Source organism: Lissotriton helveticus, chromosome 7 (assembly GCF_964261635.1).
Source record: "Lissotriton helveticus chromosome 7, aLisHel1.1, whole genome shotgun sequence".
Classification (NCBI taxonomy): Eukaryota; Metazoa; Chordata; class Amphibia; order Caudata; family Salamandridae; genus Lissotriton; species Lissotriton helveticus.
The window spans coordinates 477775109-477799585 of NC_136068.1; the positions used below are offsets into that span (position 1 = coordinate 477775109).

The 24477-nt window shown below is 46.4% G+C and overlaps 1 protein-coding gene across 1 annotated transcript in view; it reads right to left on the minus strand.

The window, feature by feature from the left end:
* LOC144768639 (gap junction beta-5 protein-like) overlaps positions 1-24073 on the minus strand; it is a 141193-nt gene extending 117120 nt beyond the window's left edge. Inside the window, exon 1 of the mRNA XM_078652449.1 lies at positions 23937-24073. Within this exon, the coding sequence (XP_078508575.1) occupies positions 23937-23948 (12 nt within the window). The 5' untranslated portion in view covers positions 23949-24073. The remainder of the gene's footprint in view (positions 1-23936) is intronic.
* Positions 24074-24477: the final 404 nt, after the last annotated feature.

Consider the following 24477-nt stretch of genomic DNA (forward strand, 5'->3'; position numbering starts at 1 on the left):
CATTTGGAGTCTTTATCTTGTTTCAATTTGAAGTCCATTGATTAGAGCAGCTTGAAGGTAAGAGTGTTTGATAAGTAGCCATTAAGCAAAAAGAGGTGCTTGTGGGCAACTGAAGTTTACACAAGACTATATACCATTTTGTTTTACAGCTACGTGGTCCTGATGAGAACTCCCCACTTATTATGAGTTCGAAACGCGTAGACCAGTTTATTTTCCAGCTATAGGAATCTAAAACGAAGTGCAATTGTGTTGAACTTTTTTATATGTTGTTATATCATTTTCCATGGCTGTTCTTACAAAGAACAAATGTAAAGTTTTATTGAAATTGAGACTTGGAGTGTGTGAGTGTGTTGTGTGATGAATGAAAGAAAAGAGAGTGTTAGAGAGTATGAGAAAGAAAGAGTGCTAAAGGTGATAACTTTTTATGAAATATGCTTTTTACTACGAGGTGCAATGTCAACAATGTGATGATATTTTGAAAAATGTCTAATTTTTGATGTGTGAAAAAAAAAATTGATTCATTTCAGACAGAAATAGAAGTCTAAGATACATGTTGTTGGATTTTCAATGTGTTTCCCCTTGAATGAGGGCAGAAGTAAACTAGCAGTATTGGCAGTTGTTTAGTTGTGTTGTTAAGAGAGGCTTGGCCTTACTCCTGAGAGTCCCAGCCGAGTGGTGTTATTAGCTAAAAGAATGAAAGCATGATTTAAGAGAAGAAGCTTGGTCTTCTTTACATGTCGCCTCAGTAACCAGGGATAACTCCGCCTTTTGGAAGGCTGTAAATGCCCCTTTTCTGATTAATAGTGATTTACCGACGATTGAGACAGCTATTAGTGAGGCTGAATGGGTTAATCATTTTTCCAATTTGTATAACAAACCACTTCACGAGGCACTGGGAGAAGTTGATACACTAGATACCTTAGATTTACCACACAGGAACCATCAAATTGATTTACACTTAGACCTTGCTGAGGTTAATGAGGCTATTATGACAAGCTTGGGAGGGAAAGCGCCCGGCCCGACGGCATTGCTGTAGATCTTTTTAAATCTAATATTTTACTTTAGGGACCACTTTTAACACAGGTAATTAATGCTAGCTGCTCTACTTGCTTCTTACCAACCTGGTCAGAATCAATACTGGTTCCCAGTTTTAAAAAAGGTGATAGGGAAAACCCCAGGTGTTACAGACCTATCTCACTGTTAGACTCAACGGTTAAACTCTTGGGTCGAGTCATTTTAACTAGACTACAGGATTGAGCCAAAGAGAACTTGATTGTTTTTGAGATTCAATTTGGTTTCTGTAAGGGTCTGGGCACTGTGGCACAGGGTATTAACTTAAACATTCTTTTGGGCAAGTACAGTAAGGCAAAAAGGGGCAGGTTATATTTTGCATTTGTTGATTTAACTGCAACCTTTGACTGCGCTATCCACGACAAGTTATGGAAGATTTTAGAGGCAATGGGGGTGGATAATTCACTCATCCACTTCATGAGGCAACTCTATCTGGGGGTAAAGGAAAGAGAGTTCGATTTGGGGCAGGAGGGAAATGTACATCGCCATTTAGTATAAGGAGAGGAGTGAGACAATGCTGCGCCCTGGCACCCTTTTTGTTCACCATTTATATAAACAATTTTTGGCGGATATTAGCGAATGAGTGCCAGGACTTACCGATAATTGATAAACGCCCCATACTGGCCCTTTTGTACGCGGATGACACGGTCCTTATGGCGCATACTCCTTTAGATCTCCAAAGAGTTATGTCAAGCTTTTCTTCATTTATGTACAATTTGGGTCTCACTGTTGTAGCGCTCTAGTGTTTCACGGGTCTCGGCTGAGGCCCGGAAACACATCCACACAATGTAGCACCTTCTGGCCAGGCGTGGCCAGAAGGCTTTAAATAAAGGGACCGGAGTCGCTCGTGACTTCCGGTCCGTACCTGCCAAGCTGAGTGGAGTGTCCCCATCCTTGTGTGTGTGTTGACCGGTGGTCCGTGGCCCGTGAGTCTGGTGGGCCACGAATAGATAGAGTCTCAACACTGGCGACGAGGGCGGGCACTGGTGTGGTGAGCCCGTGAGCCCTGCGGCGGAGCAGTGCGTCTGGAAGCGCGTCGCGCCTACCTGCCTCGTGACGATCTGCGGAGGCCCGGCCGTGCCGGGGAAGTGAAGGCGGCGCTGAACTGAGCCGGTAAGCAGCGTGTGTGGAGCTGCATCAGGGACCGGCGCTGTCTGTGGAGAGCGAGTGTCGGGCCTGGGAAGGTCTTCGGCGGCCTCGTGTGGCTCGCGCATGCGCTGTGGAGTCACCCTGTGCGCACACTGGGCCTAGGAAGGCCTGCGTCTGCATCGGGGGAGGCGCGCATGCGCAGAAGAGACGGCTGAAGCGGCCCGGCGCCTGTGTGGCGTGAAAACGTCCCTGAAGGCCGCGAGTGCGGCGTGTGTCCTCGCTGAGAGGACTGGAGACTCTGAATCGCTGGGGAGAGCCCGGCTGAGCTGGAAACAGACTGTGGATCAAGCATTGGCCCATCCAATCAAAAAAAAAAAGTGTGAAAATTAAATGACATTTGAAAACGAATAAGAGAAACAAATAATTATAAATAATAATAATTCCCATCAAGCATTGGCCCATCCATTCCAGTTTCACTGAATAACGTTTGGTCAACGGTATCACAGGCACAGGGGCCAACAAAGGACACGTAGTACACAGGGAGCAAGGCGACAGATAGAAGACGATCAGACCTGAAGGGGAGTACGTCACCAGTCAGACACCAGCATGTCAGGGCAAGAAGGGGGAGCGACAGGGGGGACACCACAGGCTGCGCAACTGGCAGCAGTGGCAGGAACAGTGGCACAGCAAGCTGTGGGGACGGTCGTCCAACATTCCCCACACTCACAAATCAACCCCTTGCCGCCATTTAGTGCCCACATTGAGCCAAACACCGCTGCACCGAGATGGGCGATGTGGCTACGCCGCTTGAACAATTATTTCACGGCAACGCGTGAGAAGGACGAGGAGGTGAAACGCTCCCTTTTACTGCATTTTGGAGGAGATGAACTCCACAAGTTGTTCACGCATCTACCAAATACAGGAGCAGCAACAGATTACAACGCAGCGGTACAAGCGCTGAATGACCATTTCGACCCCCAGTTGAATCCCCATTACGAGCGATTCAAATTTAGACAGTCCAAACAGCGTGAAGGTGAGACCATGGATGCGTTCCATGCAAGACTCAGAGAGATGATAAGCACCTGCCCGGACGACGATCAAACGAAGGAAGTGACGGCGCAGCTGATCCAGGGCTGTAGAAGTAAGCATTTGAGGACACTAATTTTGCGACAGTCGCGCATTACGCTGGACGAAATTCTGATGCTCGCCAGGTCACACGAACTGTCGGATGCTCGTGCCACCGCGATGGAGGAAGCCATAAACCCATCCACCAGCCATGAAGTGACGGTGAAGACAGAAAGAGTGGACGCGATGAAAAACAGCAACAACAGGGGCAGAGGAAGATGGCCTACCCGAACGCAGCGACAAGCCCCGTGTGGAGCATGCGGATATGAGGAACACAGTCAAAATGGCTGTCCGGCACGTGGTAAAGCATGCGCCAAGTGTGGCGGAATGAACCATTTCGCAAGCGTCTGCAGAGCGGGTGCCAGAGGAACGTTCAGAGGTCGGGAATCGGCAGGGAAGAAAACTCCAAACAGAGCAGTCAGACAACTGACACTAGAAGATACCCGTGAGAAATCGGCTGCAACGGGCAACAGACCACAGCCTCGACATCCACAATATCCAGATGATTCGTCTAGTGATGATGACGATGAGTGTTATTATGTCTCATTTGTCAGTGAGCTGAAGAGAAGACGGAGGCCACAACCCAAGTGCGAAATACAGATCGATGGATCAACAGTAACAGGTGTCATAGACACTGGGGCAACGATCAATGTGATGGGGTGTCAGCACTACAACGCTTTGAGACCAAGACCGGAACTACTGCCATCAAAAGCACGCATCCTCACATATGGGAGCACGAAACCTTTACCCCTCAAGGGAAGGATGACTGTGCAAGTAAGAGCAGAGGGACAGGAGATCACTACTACGTTTCACGTAATAGATCGAGAAGCGGATCTACTCATAGGAAGCCATACCGCCGAGGACCTCAAATTGATAGCATTTGCAAACATAGTGAAGGCGCTACACACCGAAGAGCTCCTACAAAGATTCCCCTCGCTATTCAACGGTCTGGGCACCATCAAACGACCGCCTGTCAAGCTACATATAGACAAAGCAATACAACCGGTGGCTCTGCGCCATAGGAGGATTCCATTCCACCTGCGGTCGGCAGTGGAACAGGAGCTGAAAAACCTTGAAGAACAAGGCGTGATTGAAAAAGTAACGGGGCCAACCCCGTGGGTATCTCCTATGGTAATTGCACAGAAGCCCCGACAACCTGGTAAAATCCGGATCTGCATAGACATGAGGATGCCGAATAGAGCAATAAAACGAGAAAGACATCTCACGCCTACAGTGGATGACATTTTGACCGATTTAAATGGAGCCCAATGGTTTTCTAAATTAGATCTTAATGCGGGGTATCATCAGCTCCGGCTGGCAGAAGAGAGTCGGTACATCACGACATTCTCTACACACTTGGGACTGCGACGTTACAAAAGACTCAACTTTGGAATAACATCAGCAGCTGAGATCTTTCAGAACACTATTAGAGAGATCCTGTCCGGGTTGAGCGGAGTATTGAACATAAGTGATGATATCCTGATACATGCGAAGTCGAGTGAGGAGCATCACAAACGACTAAAATTGACACTCCGAAGGCTAGCAGAGTACGGAATCACTTTGTACAAAGAGAAATGCCAGTTCTTCAAAAGGTCAATTGAGTTTTTTGGTTATGTCTTCGATGCGGAAGGTGTCAAGGTGGACCCCAGGAAGTCGTCAGCAATCAAAAACGCACCCGCTCCAGTGACGGCGTCAGAGGTGAGGAGTTTCATGGGGATGGCACAATACTGCGCCAGGTTCATTCCGCAATTAGCCACAATTGCTGAACCGCTAAGAAACCTGACGAAGACAGAAACGGCGTGGAGATGGTCGAGAGTAGAGGCGGAAGCATTCGAGAAAGTCAAGAAAGCGTTACTAGACAGCACGACAATGGCCTATTTCGACGTTGCCAGGGCAACAGAAATTTTGGTGGACGCCAGCCCCGTGGGGTTGGGCGCACTCCTCACCCAAGAATCAGAACCGGGGGTGTGGGTCCCGTTGGCTTTTGCAAGCAAGGCCCTCACAGCAACCGAAGCAAGATACTCTCAGATAGAGAGAGAGGCGTTAGCAGTTAAGTGGGCCTGCAATCATTTTCATCTCTACATTGCTGGACAGCCCTTCAGGATGGTCACCGATCATCAACCGCTCCTATCGTTATTCAGAGGGACCGCTCCACACCCGCCGCCCCGGATTGAGAGATGGGCCATTCAAACACAGCACTACCAAATGGACTTGGTGTATCGTCCAGGAGCCAAAAACCCGGCTGATTTTCTGTCGCGACATCCCTCTGAGAAGGAAGAAAATGGAAATGAACAGGAATCGCAGACGGAAGAGTTTGTAGACATGATATCACAGCTGGCGTGTCCCCGTGCACTGGTGGCCGAAGATATTGTGAATCAATATGAGCATGACGCCACGATGGTGAGAGTGGCAGCGGCCCTAGACTCAGGATCCTGGGAAAGTTTCCTGCGCAACGTAAGCGACTGGAGTGAAACTGACCGAAACCGACTGTCTCAAATTTGGCGAGTGCACAACGAACTGAGCAAGGCCAGCAGTGGACTAATCCTGAGAGGGTCGCGGATAGTTATCCCAGCGACACTCCAAGACCAAGCAACCCTGTTAGCACATGAGGGACACCAAGGGACCAGAAGAATGAAGGCGAGAATGAGGGAAAAGGTATGGTTCCCTTACATGGACGAAAAGGTAGACAGCGTGGTAGAAAACTGCCGAGCGTGTCAGCTCACGAGCGCACCAGAGTCGCCAGCCCCGGTCATCACGGAGGAGCCATCACCATCTCCATGGAGTTGGATCAGTCTAGATTTTGGTAGTTTCCCGGATGGGAGAGTGACAGTAGTGATGGTGGACAGTTACACCAAGTACCCCGTGGTGGAGCTGGCTGCATCCACAAGCTTCGCAAACATCCACCCGCTGCTGAGTAAAACTTTCGCGCTGTTTGGCATTCCCCGAAGAATCAAAACGGACAATGGCCCGCCATTCCAAGGAGCTGAGTTCAAGGAATTTGTAAAGGAACTGGGAATAAAACATCACAGAATCACTCCACAGTGGCCACAGGCGAATGGGGAGGCCGAGCGTTTTATGAGGACAGTCAACAAAACCCTACGAATCGCCATGGTGGAGGGCAAGGACCCAGAGCTAGCACTGCAGCTGTTTCTGCGAGAATATCGGAGCACCCCACATAGCACAACCCAAAGGTCCCCGTGGTCGTTGATGTTTGCCGGACCAAGGAGAGATCGACTGCCCATGGCGGACAATTGGAAAGTGGCGCCATACCGACCAGCGGCCACCCAAGAACGACGGCGGCAGACCAATGAAAGGGCCAGTTACCGGAGGAGGGCTCGAGACAGAGAGCTCTGCCCAGGGGACACGGCGCTGATGCGAAACAGAAGACCGGGAGGCAAGTTCCGCACACCCTACGAGGTTGACCCGTGGGTCATCAAGACGACAAAGGGTACGGCCGTGACAGCACAGAGAAATGACGAAGTAGTAACCCGAAATATATCTTGGTTCAAGCGCATCCCAGCGAGCCAGGACACCCGACAAGATAGTGAGACACAGGAAACGGAGAGGTCGGAGCAAGACAACGAAAACATCCACACCACGGACAGAGAGCGAGCACCTGAACCGATGAGAGGAACACAGCCTGGGTCACAAACAACCAGGGGAGGTGAGAGCTACCATCTAAGACCCAACCCTAGACCCAGTGTAAAACTTGCTGATTTTGTGTGTTGACTTTTGACAGTCCTGTCCCAAGACTAAACAAGGAACCAAGTTGGAATGGGATGTAGCGCTCTAGTGTTTCACGGGTCTCGGCTGAGGCCCGGAAACACATCCACACAATGTAGCACCTTCTGGCCAGGCGTGGCCAGAAGGCTTTAAATAAAGGGACCGGAGTCGCTCGTGACTTCCGGTCCGTACCTGCCAAGCTGAGTGGAGTGTCCCCATCCTTGTGTGTGTGTTGACCGGTGGTCCGTGGCCCGTGAGTCTGGTGGGCCACGAATAGATAGAGTCTCAACAACTGTTAATTCCTCAAAAACATTTTTTATGAAAGTTGGAGCGGGTAGTAATAAGAGCAGAGATATTGACGATAAAAGGATTGAATGCTGTAAAACATTCTCTTTTTTGGAGATTTTGTTTGACCGATTAGTAACCTGGACTCATGCTGTCAGAGCCAGGAGATAGCTGTTTATGAAGGCAACGGCAGCCTTATCCGATTTCAGTAGAAAATTGGGCAGACGCCCCCTGGTAGAATTACTGCAAATTTACAAAGCAAAATGTCTGTCGATCGCCATCTACGGTGCTGGCATCAGGGGTCATGTCGGCATTAACTCTCTACAGATTGTAGAGAATACCTTTTTTAGATTTTTGCTGGCAGTCCCACACAGCACGTCTTCCTATGTTTGCCACGCAGAATTAGGCATGCCATACATTTTGGACATCCTAAAAATTCAGCCAGTCCTATTGTGGCACAGGATCTGGACGACAGAGAAAACATTACTTAATTGTCAAATTGGAAACTATAGACGCAGATTACAAGGGGCCTTGCATATTAGGTGGCTAAATTATATTACAAATTTCACAATTAAGCTCGGTCACCCAGAATATTACAGGGATCCTTACACCCTATGTACAGTAGCCAGGAAAGATCTTAAAAATAGTTGTTTGTCTTTACTGGAGTCAAACAGAACTACGGCTGAAATGGCAAAATCTACTGTAAAAGCACATCAATTTATGCTGACCAGCCATACCTAATGAACATCGAAGCTGGCTATGACAGATTCCTGTTAATTCGTTTTAGATTAGGCATGATACATAGAACAATTAGTTTTCCTGACTTGAACAATTGGTCAAGACCGATGTCTAAATGTCCTTGTGATGACCTATCTCAACAGTTGACATTACATGTACTCTTTTTCTGTAAATTTTATTCTGTACAGAGGAGGCAGTGGATCCTCCCGATTTTAAGAATACTTGGCGTTAGACGATGTCGTCCTGCACTGTTGGTCTTACAACTTTTAGATACTTAATTTTTTATTACCTCTATAATTGTGTTTTAAAAAAATATTTTTAAATGTAGGAAAACTATTTTGATGCGAGTCTGCTAAGCGAATATATGACGTAATCCCGCATACCATCAGTCCGCAAAAAAAAATCCCGCATATACTATTAGGCCGCAAATTAAAATAACGAAAACTTTTAGAACGAATATGCCTTTAGCACGCATGCCTTTACAACGTAAAGGCATGCATGTTAAAGGTATACTCGTTGTAAAAGTTGTAAAGGTAAGTAAAAGTACACTACCCTACCCTACACTACCCTACACTCTAATGTAATACCCAGCACGACCCCCCAACACTACCATAAAGCACTTTACTACCCTACACAAACACTACAACAGTACCTTAATACACTACCCCCAGCATGACCCTAGACAAACACTACAATACTACACTAAACCACTACATCCCCTAAACCCTAAAACATTACCCCCAGCATGACCCTACACTACAACACTACCCAAACCCTAAACCACTACACCCCAGCATGACCCTACACTACACAAACACTACAACACTACCCTAAACCCTAAACCACTACACCCCTGCATGACCCTACACTACACAAACACCACAACACTACCCTAAACCCTACAACACGACCCCTGCATGACCCTACACTACAACACTACCCAAAACCCTAAAACACTACACCCCAGCATGACCCTACACTACGCAAACACTACAACACTACCCTAAACACTAAAACACTACCCCCAGCATGACCCTACACTACGCAAACACTACAACACTACCCTAAACCCTAAAACACTACCCCCAGCATGACCCTACACTACGCAAACACTACAACACTACCCTAAACCCTAAAACACTACCCCCAGCATGACCCTACACTACGCAAACACTACAACACTGCCCTAAACCCTAAAACACTACCCCCAGCATGACCCTAAACTACGCAAACACTACAACACAACCCTAAACCCTAAAACACTACCCCCAGCATGACCCTACACTATGCAAACACTACAACACTACCCTAAACCCTAAAACACTACCCCCAGCATGACCCTACACTACGCAAACACTACAACACTACCCTAAACCCTAAAACACTACCACCAGCATGACCCTACACTACGCAAACACTACAACACTACCCTAAACCCTAAAACATTACCCCCAGCATGACCCTACACTACGCAAACACTACAACACTACCCTAAACCCTAAAACACTACCGCCAGCATGACCCTACACTACTCAAACACTACAACACTACCCTAAACCCTAAAACACTACCCCCAGAATGACCTTACACTACGCAAACAATACAACACTACCCTAAACCCTAAAACACTACCCCCAGCATGAACCTACACTACGCAAACACTACAACACTACCCTAAACCCTAAAACACTACACCCCAGCATGACCCTACACTACGCAAACACTACAACACTACCCTAAACCCTAAAACACTACCCCCAGCATGACCCTACACTACGCAAACACTACAACACTACCCAAAACCCTAAAACACTACCCCCAGAATGACCTTACACTACGCAAACAATACAACACTACCCTAAACCCTAAAACACTACCCCCAACCCCTATTACACTTTCCCCGGCACGACCCTACACTAAACAACCACCACAAATCAACACTACACTAACACAACACTACACTACACAATCACTACCCCAGCACGACCCCCACCCTTAAAAATTAACCCAAACCCCCTTACCTCTCTCGACATCGTCATCGTTTACAACGCAAATGCATTTACCATACATGCCTATACAACGTATTTCGTTGTAAAGGCATGCGTGATAAAAGCAAATGCGTTGTAAAAAAATGCGGGATGATGGTATGCGGGATGAATGACATTGCGGATTAATAGTATGCGGGATGATGATGGTATGCGGGGAAAAAAATGCGGGATAAAGGTTGATTACCCTGCTAAGCGCACGACTAGGAGAATGGACTGCTGAGTATGCTAATATTTGATTTCTGAAATTTGTATACCATGTTATTTTAAAATATGTGGGTTTGATAATCATGTTGTATGTTGTTTTATCTGCTTTTATGATTCTCTTATTTTAGAAATCGAAAAGCTGTGTTGAATTGATAAACATTTCAATGTGTGAATTCATGAAATGTACATTTTCATGACAATTATGGGTGACTATTTTGACAAAAACAGTAGGTGTGTTTTATATTTGATATTGTTCTGAGCCCTTAATAAAGCCAATAGGTCCACTTTTAAAATGTTGGTGTTTTGATGCTTTGAAAAAGTCAGTAGGCCTGCTTCACTTAAAATGAACCCACTTAAATTGTTGTATCACATAGTCAGTCTTGAATGCCTGCAGGAGCTGCACACTACCCCATGCTGGGCACGGCTAAATGCCATGTGCACTGGAAGGTTGGGCCTGGCCCTGCATCCAACACCACCCACTAAAGGCTGAAGATCGTGAGCAGCATGAGGCATGGCACCAGCAGGGGCTTGGGTGAAGGGTCTGGCCTCTCTGAAGGGTCTGATGCCCACGGGGGTTGAGCACAGGGCCAAGCCCAGTATATATATACTTACCTGCATGGCAAAGTACCAAAGCATGGCTTGCGTGTTACTCGCATGTGTGGTACTTACTTGCGTGGTAACCTCCTGACTGTCAAAGGATTCATACAACAGACAGAAAAATGAATTCCGATGCCTGTCAATGCAGTTGGAGAAGGTGGAAACACCTCATCCCAAAAGTAGGTCATTACTAACTCAATTTGCAATTAAATCAATGGCAACAGTTATGTAATGGATAAGAATTGTAGCACTGGAATGGACCATTACAGATTCTGCAATTTTCTGGGAGCTCGCATTCCTCTGGCTAAAAGTAGTGTTGTTTTAATAAGAATTTTGGCTTGTAAAATACGTTCCAGAATTCTTTACACAGAGTAAGATCATTATTATGACCTTTAACCCTGAGAATACCCTTAGGGTTAAATTCACACCACTGCTAGGTTTCTTAGCCTGCATAAATAGTATGGCAGGATCATCTTAATTGAAACCTCTTTTGTATCAGGATAACAGCAAACATCTTAAAATAAGGCAGAAAAATAAGACATTTTATTTGTCATCAATTAGACTAAAAAATGTTTCAATGGTTAGTTATATATCAAAATACTAAAGCCCTGTTCTAACTAGACTTGATTCTAGTTATATGTTAATTATATTATTAAAGCTAGGCATGAAAACTAAGGCACACACATACATACCTTAGTAATTGCGGGTAAGCAGCTATCCCCATCAGAAGTCTATCATTCTGGATCTTTCACTTTCCAAAGGAAGGCCAGTATGGTTCTCCTGAGACATGCTGTCACATTTCAGGTCCAGGATTCTGCATCCAGGCACAATAAAAGGGTAAACATCACTTACAACGAAACTTTTACAACGCACTACCATTACAACGCGGTCATTACAACGCAAACCATTACAACGCATTGCGCTGGGGGGCGCTCTAGGATAGGGAATATATTTAATTTACCATCCAACACCTTCCCTACTATCCACGGGGACTGGAGTTGGAATAGTAAATTAAATAAATCACTATCCAGCGCCTAAAAGCGTTATGCGTTGTAAAGGTTTGTGATGTAAAAACCGCGTTGTAAAGGCAGGCGTTGTAATAGCCTGCGTTGTAACGTCATACATCCCAATAAAATAGGCAAGCTCAGGCTGCAGGCTTGCCTGGCAGTACCTACATTCAGTTTCCAGATATTTGTCCCCAGCTTCTAAAACCAAGGGATTTTGTTTGAGACTTGTCTACTACTCTAGTAATGAATGGGCAACCTCCATGTATTTTCATTGATCTGAACCATTCACAATACTCTCATTTTCAGATATGAGCAAATTAGATCAAGGTGACTTCAAACCTGACATCTGTGCATGCAGAGACAGCCCGTCCATTTGAGCGGAAGAGCGTTGCCCCACTTAAAAATCCCCCCGCAGTCCCCGAGATGAAAAATAAAATGGTAATTCATTACTGTTATATTTTTCATCCTCCCGTCTTGAACCAAGTGTCAGGACAGGAGCAGGGCTGCTGCTGAATGACAGCAGCAGGGAAGAAAGTGGGCTGTTTAATGCACTTTTCACAGTGCACATGGCCATGCGGTTGGATGTCTTACAGCAGCCAGCCAGACATGAGCACTTTGGAACCTCTGACCCAGCTGCCTGAATACACCAGGGTTAGAGTAAGGGCAGGCATCCAAGGCGCTGTGGAGCACCGAATGAGCCCACTCCCTCCAATTCGGGTCCTGCACTCACAGCATGAGAGCAGAGTCATGATTGGTCTAGGGAGTTTTCCTGGTGGCCGAGCTGCAGTCACAAGAGATGAGGAGCAGGAGGTCCTGTCCTTCTTTTCTTTTATTTGCGCTCATGTGTTAAGGTATGTTTACTTTTAATATATTTTAAGTTTATTTGTGCACACGCCCATTTATTTTAATTTTATTAAAACATTATTTGAGCATGCCCCCCTGTTGATGTCAGCCGCCACTGTTTGCATGTTTCAAAGAGTATCAAATTATGATTTTCCAATGAAGATCTCTGCATGGCATAAGCAAGTTCAAACAGGGAACATAACTTATTGTTACATTCACTCTTTCAGTGTTTGAACTGTGGCTGTACCTCTGTCCCTGCAGTAAGGGCTTTAAGTGTGTTGAAAAAACTGGGGGGGGGGGGGTCTCCCAAAGGGGCATTATTCTATGTAATAAAGGGCGTGGCTTATACATGTAAGATAAAAATCTCTGCTATCTGACTGGTATTTTGCTGCCTCTTTCTGTTATTGCATCCTGACATATAGTAGACCAACAGGCATTCACTTATAACACACAAAGACTATTGGCTTTTCCATGGTTGTTAGCTGCAGTAAAAAATTTTTTTTTTTTTATAGTGTTTTATAAAGCTCAACATGACCACCATGGTTTCAGAGCGCTGTACAAAGAGAGTGTGGATGGGGGTTGCATTTCAGTAAAAGTACCCATCTCTTTTGATACGCTGCACATAGAAGCTGAAGAGCAAGTTACAAGTTTGGGGAGAGGATGTAGCCTTACGGCTAAAGCGGTCAACGTCAAAGCTGGGGAACCGTGTTTGAGTTTCGGCTACGATGCTTAACATCCTGTGATTCTGGGCAAATCACTTAATCTCCCTGTGCCTAAGAAAAATGATTGTGTACTTGTTTAACGAAACTGGTGCTATGTAAAGCGATCTGATACCCGATTTCTCTGGTCTAGTTTGCGCTATATAAAACTCCCCCCAAAAAAACAAGAACAATGGAATACAAGATGAAATATGTGAATGACAGCTACAAAAGAGTTCTCTTATGACACATGTTTTTCTAGTAGTATGTTTTTAACTTCCTTAATTAAAAGAGCAAGTTACAAAAACAATAGGATACAAGTTGAAATATGTGAATGACAGTTACGAAAGAGTTCTCTTATGACACATATTTTTTAACTCTGGGTGGTAAACTCTGCTCCGTGGGTGGAGTTTACGGAGTTTGCGCTACTCCACACTCCGCTTGGCGGGCGAAGTTCAGCATAAACTCCACCTACGCAGCAGAGGTCACCGGTGAAGGGAGACTTACCTGCCACCCATATCGGTGTCCTGCTGTCCTGATGCTGGGCCTGGATCCATTTCCGCTTCTCCGGTGGAATTACAGGAAGAACTGCAGTGCACATGGCATACTGCCTGAAGGCATCATCATGGGATTTGATAGGGTCAGGCATTATTACGCTCAGTACACCATGCGCATTGCAGTTCTTCCTGTAATACAACTGGAGCAGGGGAAGCCAAGTGGAGCTAGGCCCAGCAGCAGGAGCAGAACACCGATGAAGGAAGGTTAGTCTCTTACTACTACGTGGGAGGGGGTGTATCTTTAGCAGGAGGAGGGAGGGGGCCGGGTCTTTAGCAGGTTGGGGGCAGGGCCCACATTTAATCGTGACTTCTTTATCCACAAATCTCGTGCACGTTGCACTTCCCGTTTACTCCATGTAAGATACACGTGGTAAGGGTGCAGGGTGGGGTAGGGCCTTGGAGGGTGATACCAGATCTAATGACGCCTTCTTTGTCAGGGTCTCCATGCAGTGTCCGGTCAATGTACCGCTTGTCGTAGGAGATCTATGTTTCTTCAAAAAGCCATGAATCAGTTCCTAGAAAGTGACGCCATCTACTTCTGGGTGTTGCTAATTACATTCCCATAGTGGCTCGGTACCTCCTGTATTGGCTGCAACAGAGCCCTTTGCATCAGTAAAAAACACCCCATCTTGCCTCTTAAGTCCACGTGTGCACAGCTGTCTTGTTTGCAGCCAGTAACGACTTATGCATGCAAAGGCCCGGCTGTACCTGGACTCGCATCTGAGGAACAACTGCTGACGTTTGTGTGGCTTGTGGTTTGAGATTCTTTCAGGAAACAAGGGTATTACATTTTCACCTATCTAACAGGGGGAGGAGGGCACTTCGCCAGGCCATGGGACTCCGCAGAATTTCACACAGTTTTCCAGTAACTCCGTGAAATTACAAGGAGTACCACAACGCGGGTTCCACCCACCCTTAATATTTTAGTGTTTTTCCCTTTTTATGAATCAGGCTGGTTCTAGGATGAGGGATTTAGCACTTCTAGAATCCCTACCGCCTTCTGACAGCATGATCCTATTCACCATGTATTTAGGACCAGAATTGTATAGAGCTGTGTGTGTTATGCATGCAACCTTCAGTTGGATCCTTGCTTCAACTGGGAGCCAGTTAATAGTTCTGAGTGATGGGGAAACGTGATCATGACCGCATGTTCCTGTTAAAAGTCTTGCTGCTGCATTTATTGTCCCTTACCTTGGGGCTAGGCTGGCCTTAGGTAGCCCTACGAGAGGGGCATTCCCATAGTCTAGTCTTGTAAACACTAGAGATTAAACGTGAAGACGAACATGTGTTGGGAGGGACAGTCGTTTGGCTTTTTGGAAACCGTAGAAATTAAGGGCTAGTGACTTATCAAGGTCCTGGTCTTCACGTTTACACTGCTCTATGATACATGGAGTTTGGTTCTTAAATGAAGGTTTATTACAACCGTGTCATGCTGGACTGAATTGACTGTTTTGGGATGAGAAATATACCATTGTATGGTGCTGCTTATTCTATCAACTACCATATGGCTAAGCCTTGAAAAAGTCATAACTCAACGAAACACGTGTCGGCTGTGTGCTTAAGCTGAATTGCGAACAGTTAAAGAATTTTGAACTTTCCATTGTCTTTTCCTGTATACTTATTGACGTATACTACTGGATACAACTGATAAGGAACCATAGAGAATATGGACCTTGTAACTGATGTATAGTGGTGGTGCTCTCACCATGGTGCAAGGGTGCCTGCGCTGGCGCATGGCAGCGGTTTGTGCACCAGCGCAGGGGGAAGCACAGAGATGCGACATATTGTTGTAAATATGCCGCATGCCTGTTCTTCGAAACTAACACAGCGCGGAGCAGCAAAATGACTTGCGGCACAGCGCTGTGTTAGTTTCTTGTAGATCTGCCCACAAATATTTTGTAGCTATTTTCTTGCATTCTCACCAACAAGTAACTTAAAAGAATACGCAATGAACACACCTTAAATGTAAAATAAATGCAAGTTAAACTTGTCAGTCGGAAATACATTGTGCTGTTAGGAGAGTTCAGTTGTTTAATGTGATCACTTCATTTGTCTAAGTGTGTAGCCAAAGGGTCACTGAATTGTATCCTGGTTGGTGCATTAGGGAAGATTGATGTGTATTTATTGTTCCCAGCCTGTGCCATAAAGCACTGTGAATATGTGTGTCATTAGTTTAAACAATGTATTGTACATAGTATAATATAGGCTGCAAGTAGTAGCAGACAGGCATGTCTACTGACGAGGACCATAGGCTGGTTGTTTGCGACAAGCACAGTGAACTGTGTTATTTTACACACTTGTAGGATTGATAGTCACTGTTTGTGGTGTAAAATGCTCTGATATCTTACACTGGAATGAGGAGCACTAAAATAGAAATTAAATAAATATGAAAGAGGGGGTATGACGAAATGAGGAGCATTGTTGGAGGGTGGTAGATAAGTAGAGTCAGAATGGTACAAAAAAATTACCTAATCACTCAAATAAAAGTGGCCCCCATTAGCGAAGCAGATAGCCAAAAAAGTAGCCCAGGTTGGGGGATGGGGAGAGGGCCTGGCGCCCACAAGATTGTTGAACCGGGTGCAGTGCTTTAAATGGGCCTGTACTGTCCCGTACGGAGTACCGGCACTTTTTTTATTTTGGGAAGGAGAGTACCGGCACTTCTCAAGAGAAATGCTATACTTTTAATTGAAGAGTACCGGCACATCTCAGAAACAAGCAGGTACTCCGGTACAGAGTACCAGCACTTCTATTTTGCATTTCAAGCACTGACCGGGTGTCACCAGCGCTAAAGCCAAACTAAAAAAAACGGGTACTTTATGTGTTTTTTCAGCTCATAACCCTCCATCTGCCACCGCAGGTAGTCTGGACCCCGGTTCAGCACCCGCACCGCGGGTGAGGAGTGAAATTAAGGGGAAAGGATGCCCCCGGCCGGCGCCACGAGAAGAGCGGGTGATTCAAACCAGAGGGCGCCCACGGACCTCAGCCCCCCATGACACCACCCACAGGGCCCACCTGAGCCTCCGCGGCAACATGTCGGAGCCCGCGGCCAGCGGGGGCACCGCCGGGGCCGCTAACGCCAACAACAACGACCCGCTGCCCCGTTTGGATCCCGGGTCCTTCCCACAGCCACACTGTCTGCCCTCGCAGCACCTCCCCAGCAACGTCCTGCTTTCTTCCAACACGCGTAGTCCAGGCGGCAGACATCACAAGAAGGGACCCCGAGGGCCCCCACCGCCGGACATTACCTCCCGTCCAGACACCTCTCCCCCGGGCAGGAGGCGCCTGCCGTGGTCCATCGAAGGATGAAGGTCTGGGCGGCCCGGGCGGAAACAGAGGTGACTGCGGCACCGGCCGCCGGTCGAGGAGGAGAGTCAAGCCGCCCCTGCTGCTCGTCGTGAGTACCGTGCGCGCAAACCAGTGCTACAGTGCACACACTCACCACAAGTCACCTGGAACCCAACTCCTGCAGACTCCCTCCACCACCAGGTTCAAGCACTGCTCTCACAAGGGCCCCGAACCGCCTCCTGACAGCCAGACCCGGACTGGCTGTTGCGGGCACCGGGCAATTCCCCGGTCGGCCGCAAGGGTGGGGGCCGTTTTTGGGCCCCTGGGGGCCGTTTTTGTGACAGGGCCGTTTTTGCAGCAAAGCTGCAAAATCGGCCCTGTAACAAATTCGGCGGAAAAGCGGCCCTGGTAAAGAGCTTGGTGGCATCCCCCCCTCCCCCAGGGGGATGAGGGGGGGCCGGCCGAGCTCTTTGCCAGGGCCGGTTTTGGTTCCCAGTCCGGCCCTGCTGACAGCATGATCCTATTCACCATGTATTTAGGACCAGAATTGTATATAGCTTTGTGTGTTATGCATGCAACCTTCAGTTGGATCCTTGCTTCAACTGGGAGCCAGTTAATAGTTCTGAGTGATGGGGAAACGTGATCATGACCGCATGTTCCTGTTAAAAGTCTTGCTGCTGCATTTATTGTCCCTTACCTTGGGGCTAGGCTGGCCTTAGGTAGCCCTATGAGAGGGGCATTCCCATAGTCTAGTCTTGTAAGCACTAGAGATTAAACGTGAAGCCGAACATGTGTTGGGAGGGACAGTCGTTTGGCTTTTTGGAAACCGTAGAAATTAAGGGCTAGTGACTTATCAAGGTCCTGGTCTTCACGTTTACACTGCTCTATGATACATGGAGTTTGGTTCTTAAATGAAGGTTTATTACAACCGTGTCATGCTGGACTGAATTGACTGTTTTGGGATGAGAAATATACCATTGTATGGTGCTGCTTATTCTATCAACTACCATATGGCTAAGCCTTGAAAAAGTCATAACTAAACGAAACACATGTCGGCTGTGTGCTTAAGCTGAATTGCGAACAGTTAAAGAATTTTGAACTTTCCATTGTCTTTTCCTGTATACTTATTGACGTATACTACTGGATACAACTGATAAGGAACCACACAGAATATGGACCTTGTAACTGATGTATAGTGGTGGTGCTCTCACCATGGTGCAAGGGTGCCTGCGCTGGCGCATGGCAGCGGTTTGTGCACCAGCGCAGGGGGAAGCACAGAGATGCGACATATTGTTGTAAATATGCCGCATGCCTGTGCTTCGAAACTAACACAGCGCGGAGCAGCAAAATGACTTGCGGCACAGCGCTGTGTTAGTTTCTTGTAGATCTGCCCACAAATATTTTGTAGCTATTTTCTTGCTTTCTCACCAACAAGTAACTTAAAAAAATACGCAATGAACACACCTTAAATGTAAAATAAATGCAAGTTAAACTTGTCAGTCGGAAATACATTGTGCTGTTAGGAGAGTTCAGTTGTTTAATGTGATCACTTCATTTGTCTAAGTGTGTAGCCAAAGGGTCACTGAATTGTATCCTGGTTGGTGCATTAGGGAAGATTGATGTGTATTTATTGTTCCCAGCCTGTGCCATCATAAAGCACTGTGAATATGTGTGTCATTAGTTTAAACAATGTATTGTACATAGTATAATATAGGCTGCAAGTAGTAGCAGACAGGCATGTCTACTGACGAGGACCATAGGCTGGTTGTTTGCGACAAGCACAGTGAACTGTGTTATTTTACACACTTGTAGGATTGATGGTCACTGTTTGTGATGTAAAATGCTCTTATATCTTACACTGGAATGAGGAGCACTAAAATAGAAATTAAATAAATATGAAAGAGGGGGTATGACGAAATGAGGAGCATTGTTGGAGGGTGGTAGAGAAGTAGAGTCAGAATGGTACAAAAAAATTACCTAATCACTCAAATAAAAGTGGCCCCCATTAGCGAAGCAGATAGCCAAAAAAGTAGCCCAGGTTGGGGGATGGGGAGAGGGCCTGGCGCGCACAAGATTGTTGAACCGGGTGCAGTGCTTTAAATGGGCCGGTACTGTCCCGTACGGAGTACCGGCACTTTTTTTATTTTGGGAAGGAGAGTACCGGCACTTCTCAAAAGAAATGCTATACTTTTAATTGAAGAGTACCGGCACATCTCAGAAACAAGCAGATACTCCGGTACAGAGTACCAGCACTTCTATTTTGCATTTCAAGCACTGACCGGGTGTCACCAGCGCTAAAGCCAAACTAAAAAAACGGGTACTTTATGTGTTTTTTCAGCTCATAACCCTCCATCTGCCACCGCAGGTAGTCTGGACCCCGGTTCAGCACCCGCACCGCGGTTGAGGAGCGAAATTAAGGGGAAAGGATGCCCCCGGCGGGTGCCACGAGAAGAGCGGGTGATTCAAACCAGAGGGCGCCCACGGACCTCAGCCCCCCATGACGCCGCCCACAGGGCCCACCTGAGCCTCCGCGGCAGCATGTCGGAGCCCGCGGCCAGCGGGGGCACCGCCGGGGCCGCTAACGCCAACAACAACGACCCGCTGCCCCGTTTGGATCCCGGGCCCTTCCCACAGCCACACCGTCTGCCCTCGCAGCACCTCCCCAGCAACGTCCTGCTTTCTTCCAACACGCGTAGTCCAGGCGGCAGACATCACAAGAAGGGACCCCGAGGGCCCCCACCGCCGGACATTACCTCCCGTCCAGACACCTCTCCCCCGGGCAGGAGGCACCTGCCGTGGTCCATCGACGGGTGAAGGTCTGGGCGGCCCCGGGTGGAAACGGAGGTGACTGCGGCACCGGCCGCCGGGCGAGGAGGAGAGTCAAGCCACCCCTGCTGCTCGTGATTACCGTGCGCGCAAACCAGTGCTACAGTGCACACACTCGCCACAAATCACCTGGAACCCAACTCCTGCAGACTCCCTCCACCACCAGGTTCAAGCACTGCTCTCACAAGGGCCCCGAACCAGAGGGCTCTCTGGGTTCCTCATTGGACTCTTGACTTTGGTGACGTTTGTGCATCCAGCCATTTTTGGAGATGGTCCCCTTCCCGCCACGGACTCTCATGGACTTCTTTACTTTTACTTTTGTCCTGGCTGCCATTTTGCTGCTGTTCTTGGCCGCTTTTCTCTGGACCCCGACTCACCATCTTGTCCATTCCCTCATCTTTTACCCTTTTCCCTCGTTTCCCCCTTGACGATCCTCAAATGTTTCTTCCCTTTTCTGATTTGCCTTTTCCCCATACCCTTGTATCCCTCCCACCCTCCCTTGGTGCTGTGACTGCATTCCCCCTCCAACCCCACTTAATGGAACTCTGCTTTTCTGTTTTTTTTTTCCCCCTGAGAAAATCTTCTATGTGTATATATATGTATATAGAGATAACTCTAATCACTAGTATATGTAGTAGACCTTTGTACTCTACCATTCCTATGTGACTCTTAGAGTATATCCATTTGTATCCCTTGCTTATGTATATAGAGATAACTTTAATCACTAGTATATGCAGTAGACATTTGTACTCTCTACCATTCCTATGTGACTCTTAGAGTATATCCATTTGTATCTCTTCCTTGAGTGACTTTACTACTTGTACATTTGCAATTTTCCTTTCTGTTTGTATCTCCTCCTTGTGTGACTTTACATCTTGTACATTTCAATTTTTTCTGTTTGTATCTTTTATGTAACGCATGTAATCCTAAGTCCTTATGTTTCTCAACTGGTTCTTATGTAAAGCGCTCTGACACCTTCGGGTAAAGTTCGCGCTATAGGAAATCGCATTAAATAAAAATTCACTTGGAATACCAGAACCATACAAGAAGACTCTGCGTAACAGTGCGGCAGAAACGTCTATTGCTGTTGGGTGTGACCTTTACATTCAAACTTTTTTCTCAGAATTTGGGGGCATATTATCAAGGGGGTTTATCTCCGCTTTTTTGGCTTTAAAAGCCAAGCAAGCGGAGATAAAATGATCTCCCTATTACCTAGCTGTCGCTAACACCAGTTAGCGACAGCTAGTAGGAGATAGCGGCCATCTTGGGCCCCACTTTGCATGTCAGTGATATTTATCACTAATGACATGCAAAGTGGGCGTGCCAAGATGTTAGTGACTGGAAACAGTCGCTAACATTGCTATCTCCTATTACCAACTTTTGGAGATATTCGCGCTAAGCGCGAATATCTCCAAAAGCTAACACCTGCCCTGAGCAGTTCTTAGCCATGTTATCCAATGGGAGGTGGATAACATGGCTAAGAGCATTAGCTTGGTAATGCATGAATATCGCTGACTTTTCAGCGATATTCATGCATTGCGGCCGTTTTTTATCGCATTTGCGATAAACCTTGGTAATACCAAGGTTTATCTGCGATAGAAATCGCCGAAGCTTAGCGGTACATTTTTGTCTCTAACCAAGCAATAGCGATAATTATCGCTATTGCTTGGTAATATGCCCCTTGGTTCTATACGAACATTTTATCTCAAGAAAGTAGACATTTCATTTGTAAACATACACGGCTGCTGCGGAGGCAGGTGAGTGGTCCCTTGCTAAGTTTCGGAAAGACTTGGGGGCATATTACCAAGCAATAGCGGTAATTATCGCTATTGCTTGGTTAGAGACAAAAATGTACCGCTAAGCTGCGGCGATTTCTATCGCAGATAAACCTTGGTATTACCAAGGTTTATCGCAAACGCGATAAAAAACGGCCGCAATGCATGAATATCGCTGAAAAATCAGCGATATTCATGCATTACCAAGCTAATGCTCTTAGCCATGTTATCCACCTCCCATTGGATAACATGGCTAAGAACTGCTCAGGGCAGGTGTTAGCTTTTGGAGATATTCGCGCTTAGCGCGAATATCTCCAAAAGTTGGTAATAGGAGATAGCAATGTTAGCGACTGTTTCCAGTCACTAACATCTTGGCACGCCCACTTTGCATGTCATTAGTGATAAATATCACTGACATGCAAAGTGGGGCCCAAGATGGTCGCTATCTCCTACTAGCTGTCGCTAACTGGTGTTAGCGACAGCTAGGTAATAGGGAGATAATTTTATCTCCGCTTGCTTGGCTTTTAAAGCCAAAAAAGCGGAGATAAACCCCCTTGATAATATGCCCCTTGGTTTGTTGCCCGACATTGGAAATTCAGAACCGCATTTTACTCAACACACCAGCAGATGTCGCCAAAAGAACACAAGTGTGAAGTGAACTATTTTCTCGAAATGTTAAGGTGATTTTCCCTTTACTAAAAACAAAAAATGCAGCATTGCCTATGCACATTTGCAATTTAGTCAACTGTTCACCAGCACCTTTGCCTGTTTTCTACCTCCTACAGAAGAAAAAAACTGAGAGTGTTTATAGAATTTGCAATTCGGTTCGCCTCTAGACTCATTCACCCCCCTCCCCGCCATACTTTGCATCGGATTACTGACTCAATTTGTCCTATTTATCTTGAGCTTTTCACTGCCTATCTACAAACAGAGTTAGTGCTTTAAATCATGGAAAAGATTGATGGTTTGTCCTATCTTTAAAAAAAAAAAACGCTGATGCTGCCCTTCTGTCTACTTTTCTACTGATTTCCCTACTACTGGCTGCCTCAACAATTCTGCATGTTAGTCAATATACCGTTTACAGAATTTTTAGAGACTTTCAATTTACTACGCCCCTCGCAGTCGGACTTCAGAGCCTGCCAGAGTACTGAAACGGCTCTGTTGGAGATTTCTGAATCAATAAAGTGGAATCTGGATCTTGGCTGTAATGTTCCATTGGTTCTGTTGGATCTCTCATCGGCGTTTGATACTGTCTCGCACAAGGTATTATTACAACGTCTCTATCCATCAGGGTGAATGGATCATCCCTGTTGCGGCTCAGTTACTTTCTCAATTCCAGAGTACAGGCATTGTGTATGAAACTATTTTACTCCAGGTAAAACAGTGTAATGTGGAGTACCACAGGGTTTAGCACTAAGCCCTACCCTCTTTAATATATTTTTGGCTCCTCATGCTTTCCTAGTGGAGTCCTTTGATTTTCAATTGATTTCATCTGCAGATGATACACAATATCGCTCTCCTATGAAAGCGATTCGGCTGAAACGAAGAAGACCTTTGCACTATTTATAAAAGAGTAATGTGTTGACTTAGGGACAAAAATCTCCAGTGTAATCCTGACAAAACAGAAATGGTGTTTTTCATCCCTGGCCCACTGTTAGGATGGACAGGATGCTGGGCAGCAGGCTGTCCCCCCCTCTCCCTCCAATGACAGTAGCCAGGAACATTGGGGGGTTATTTGATGATTGTTCTCTGTGAAGGCACAAATCTCTTCAGTGGTTAAATCGTGTTTCTGGATTTTAAGAGCCCTAAACACATTTCAATATGTCCTTTGCGAGGTGCAGAAAATAGTGGTTCAGTCACTGGTTTTGTCTCGTTTTGACTACTCTAATGTTTTTACTTAGGCCTACCTAAATATCTTACACACCGACTTCAAGTTGTACAGAATACTGTGGTCCAGCTACTGTTCAAACTCACAAAAAGGACTCCAGTGTCTGGTTTTCGAAAACAGCTGCAGAGCCTATCTGTTAGCAAACAAATCATATTTAAAGCTCTGACAATTACTGACTGTGCTGTGCATGGTAAGACAGACCCAGGTATCTTAACATCAAAGTACTCGCTGGTCAAGGCCCTGTTTTCATCTCTTCCAGGATCCAACGTTATGTTCCCTCACGTGATCTCCGCTCTTCTCACCTCAACTTGCTCGTCATCTCCACCTTCAAACGAAAAAAACACGGTGGTCTCAGGTTCTCTTTTCTGGCCCCCTGTTTTTGGAACTCCCTTCCGAATGAGCTGAGATTGGTAACGAGCTACACTCAATTCAGAACTCTCCTTAAAACTCTCTTGTTCTCGCAAGCCTATGAATAATGTTCCAGAAATCTTTCTGCCACAGTAATTCCACTCCTAGCGCCATGAAACCGCCTGGTGTCCGGGCGCTCTAAAAATATTTTTAACATAACATAACAGAATCCAAGAATATGGCCCCTCTAGATTCCTGCGCTCTAAGAATGTGTGGATCTTTGTAGTTCCGTATTTTAAGAAAAAAAGGTCAGTTGGCTCTTCCTTCTCATTACAAGTATCATCAATCTGGAGTCAGCTCCCTTTCAAAC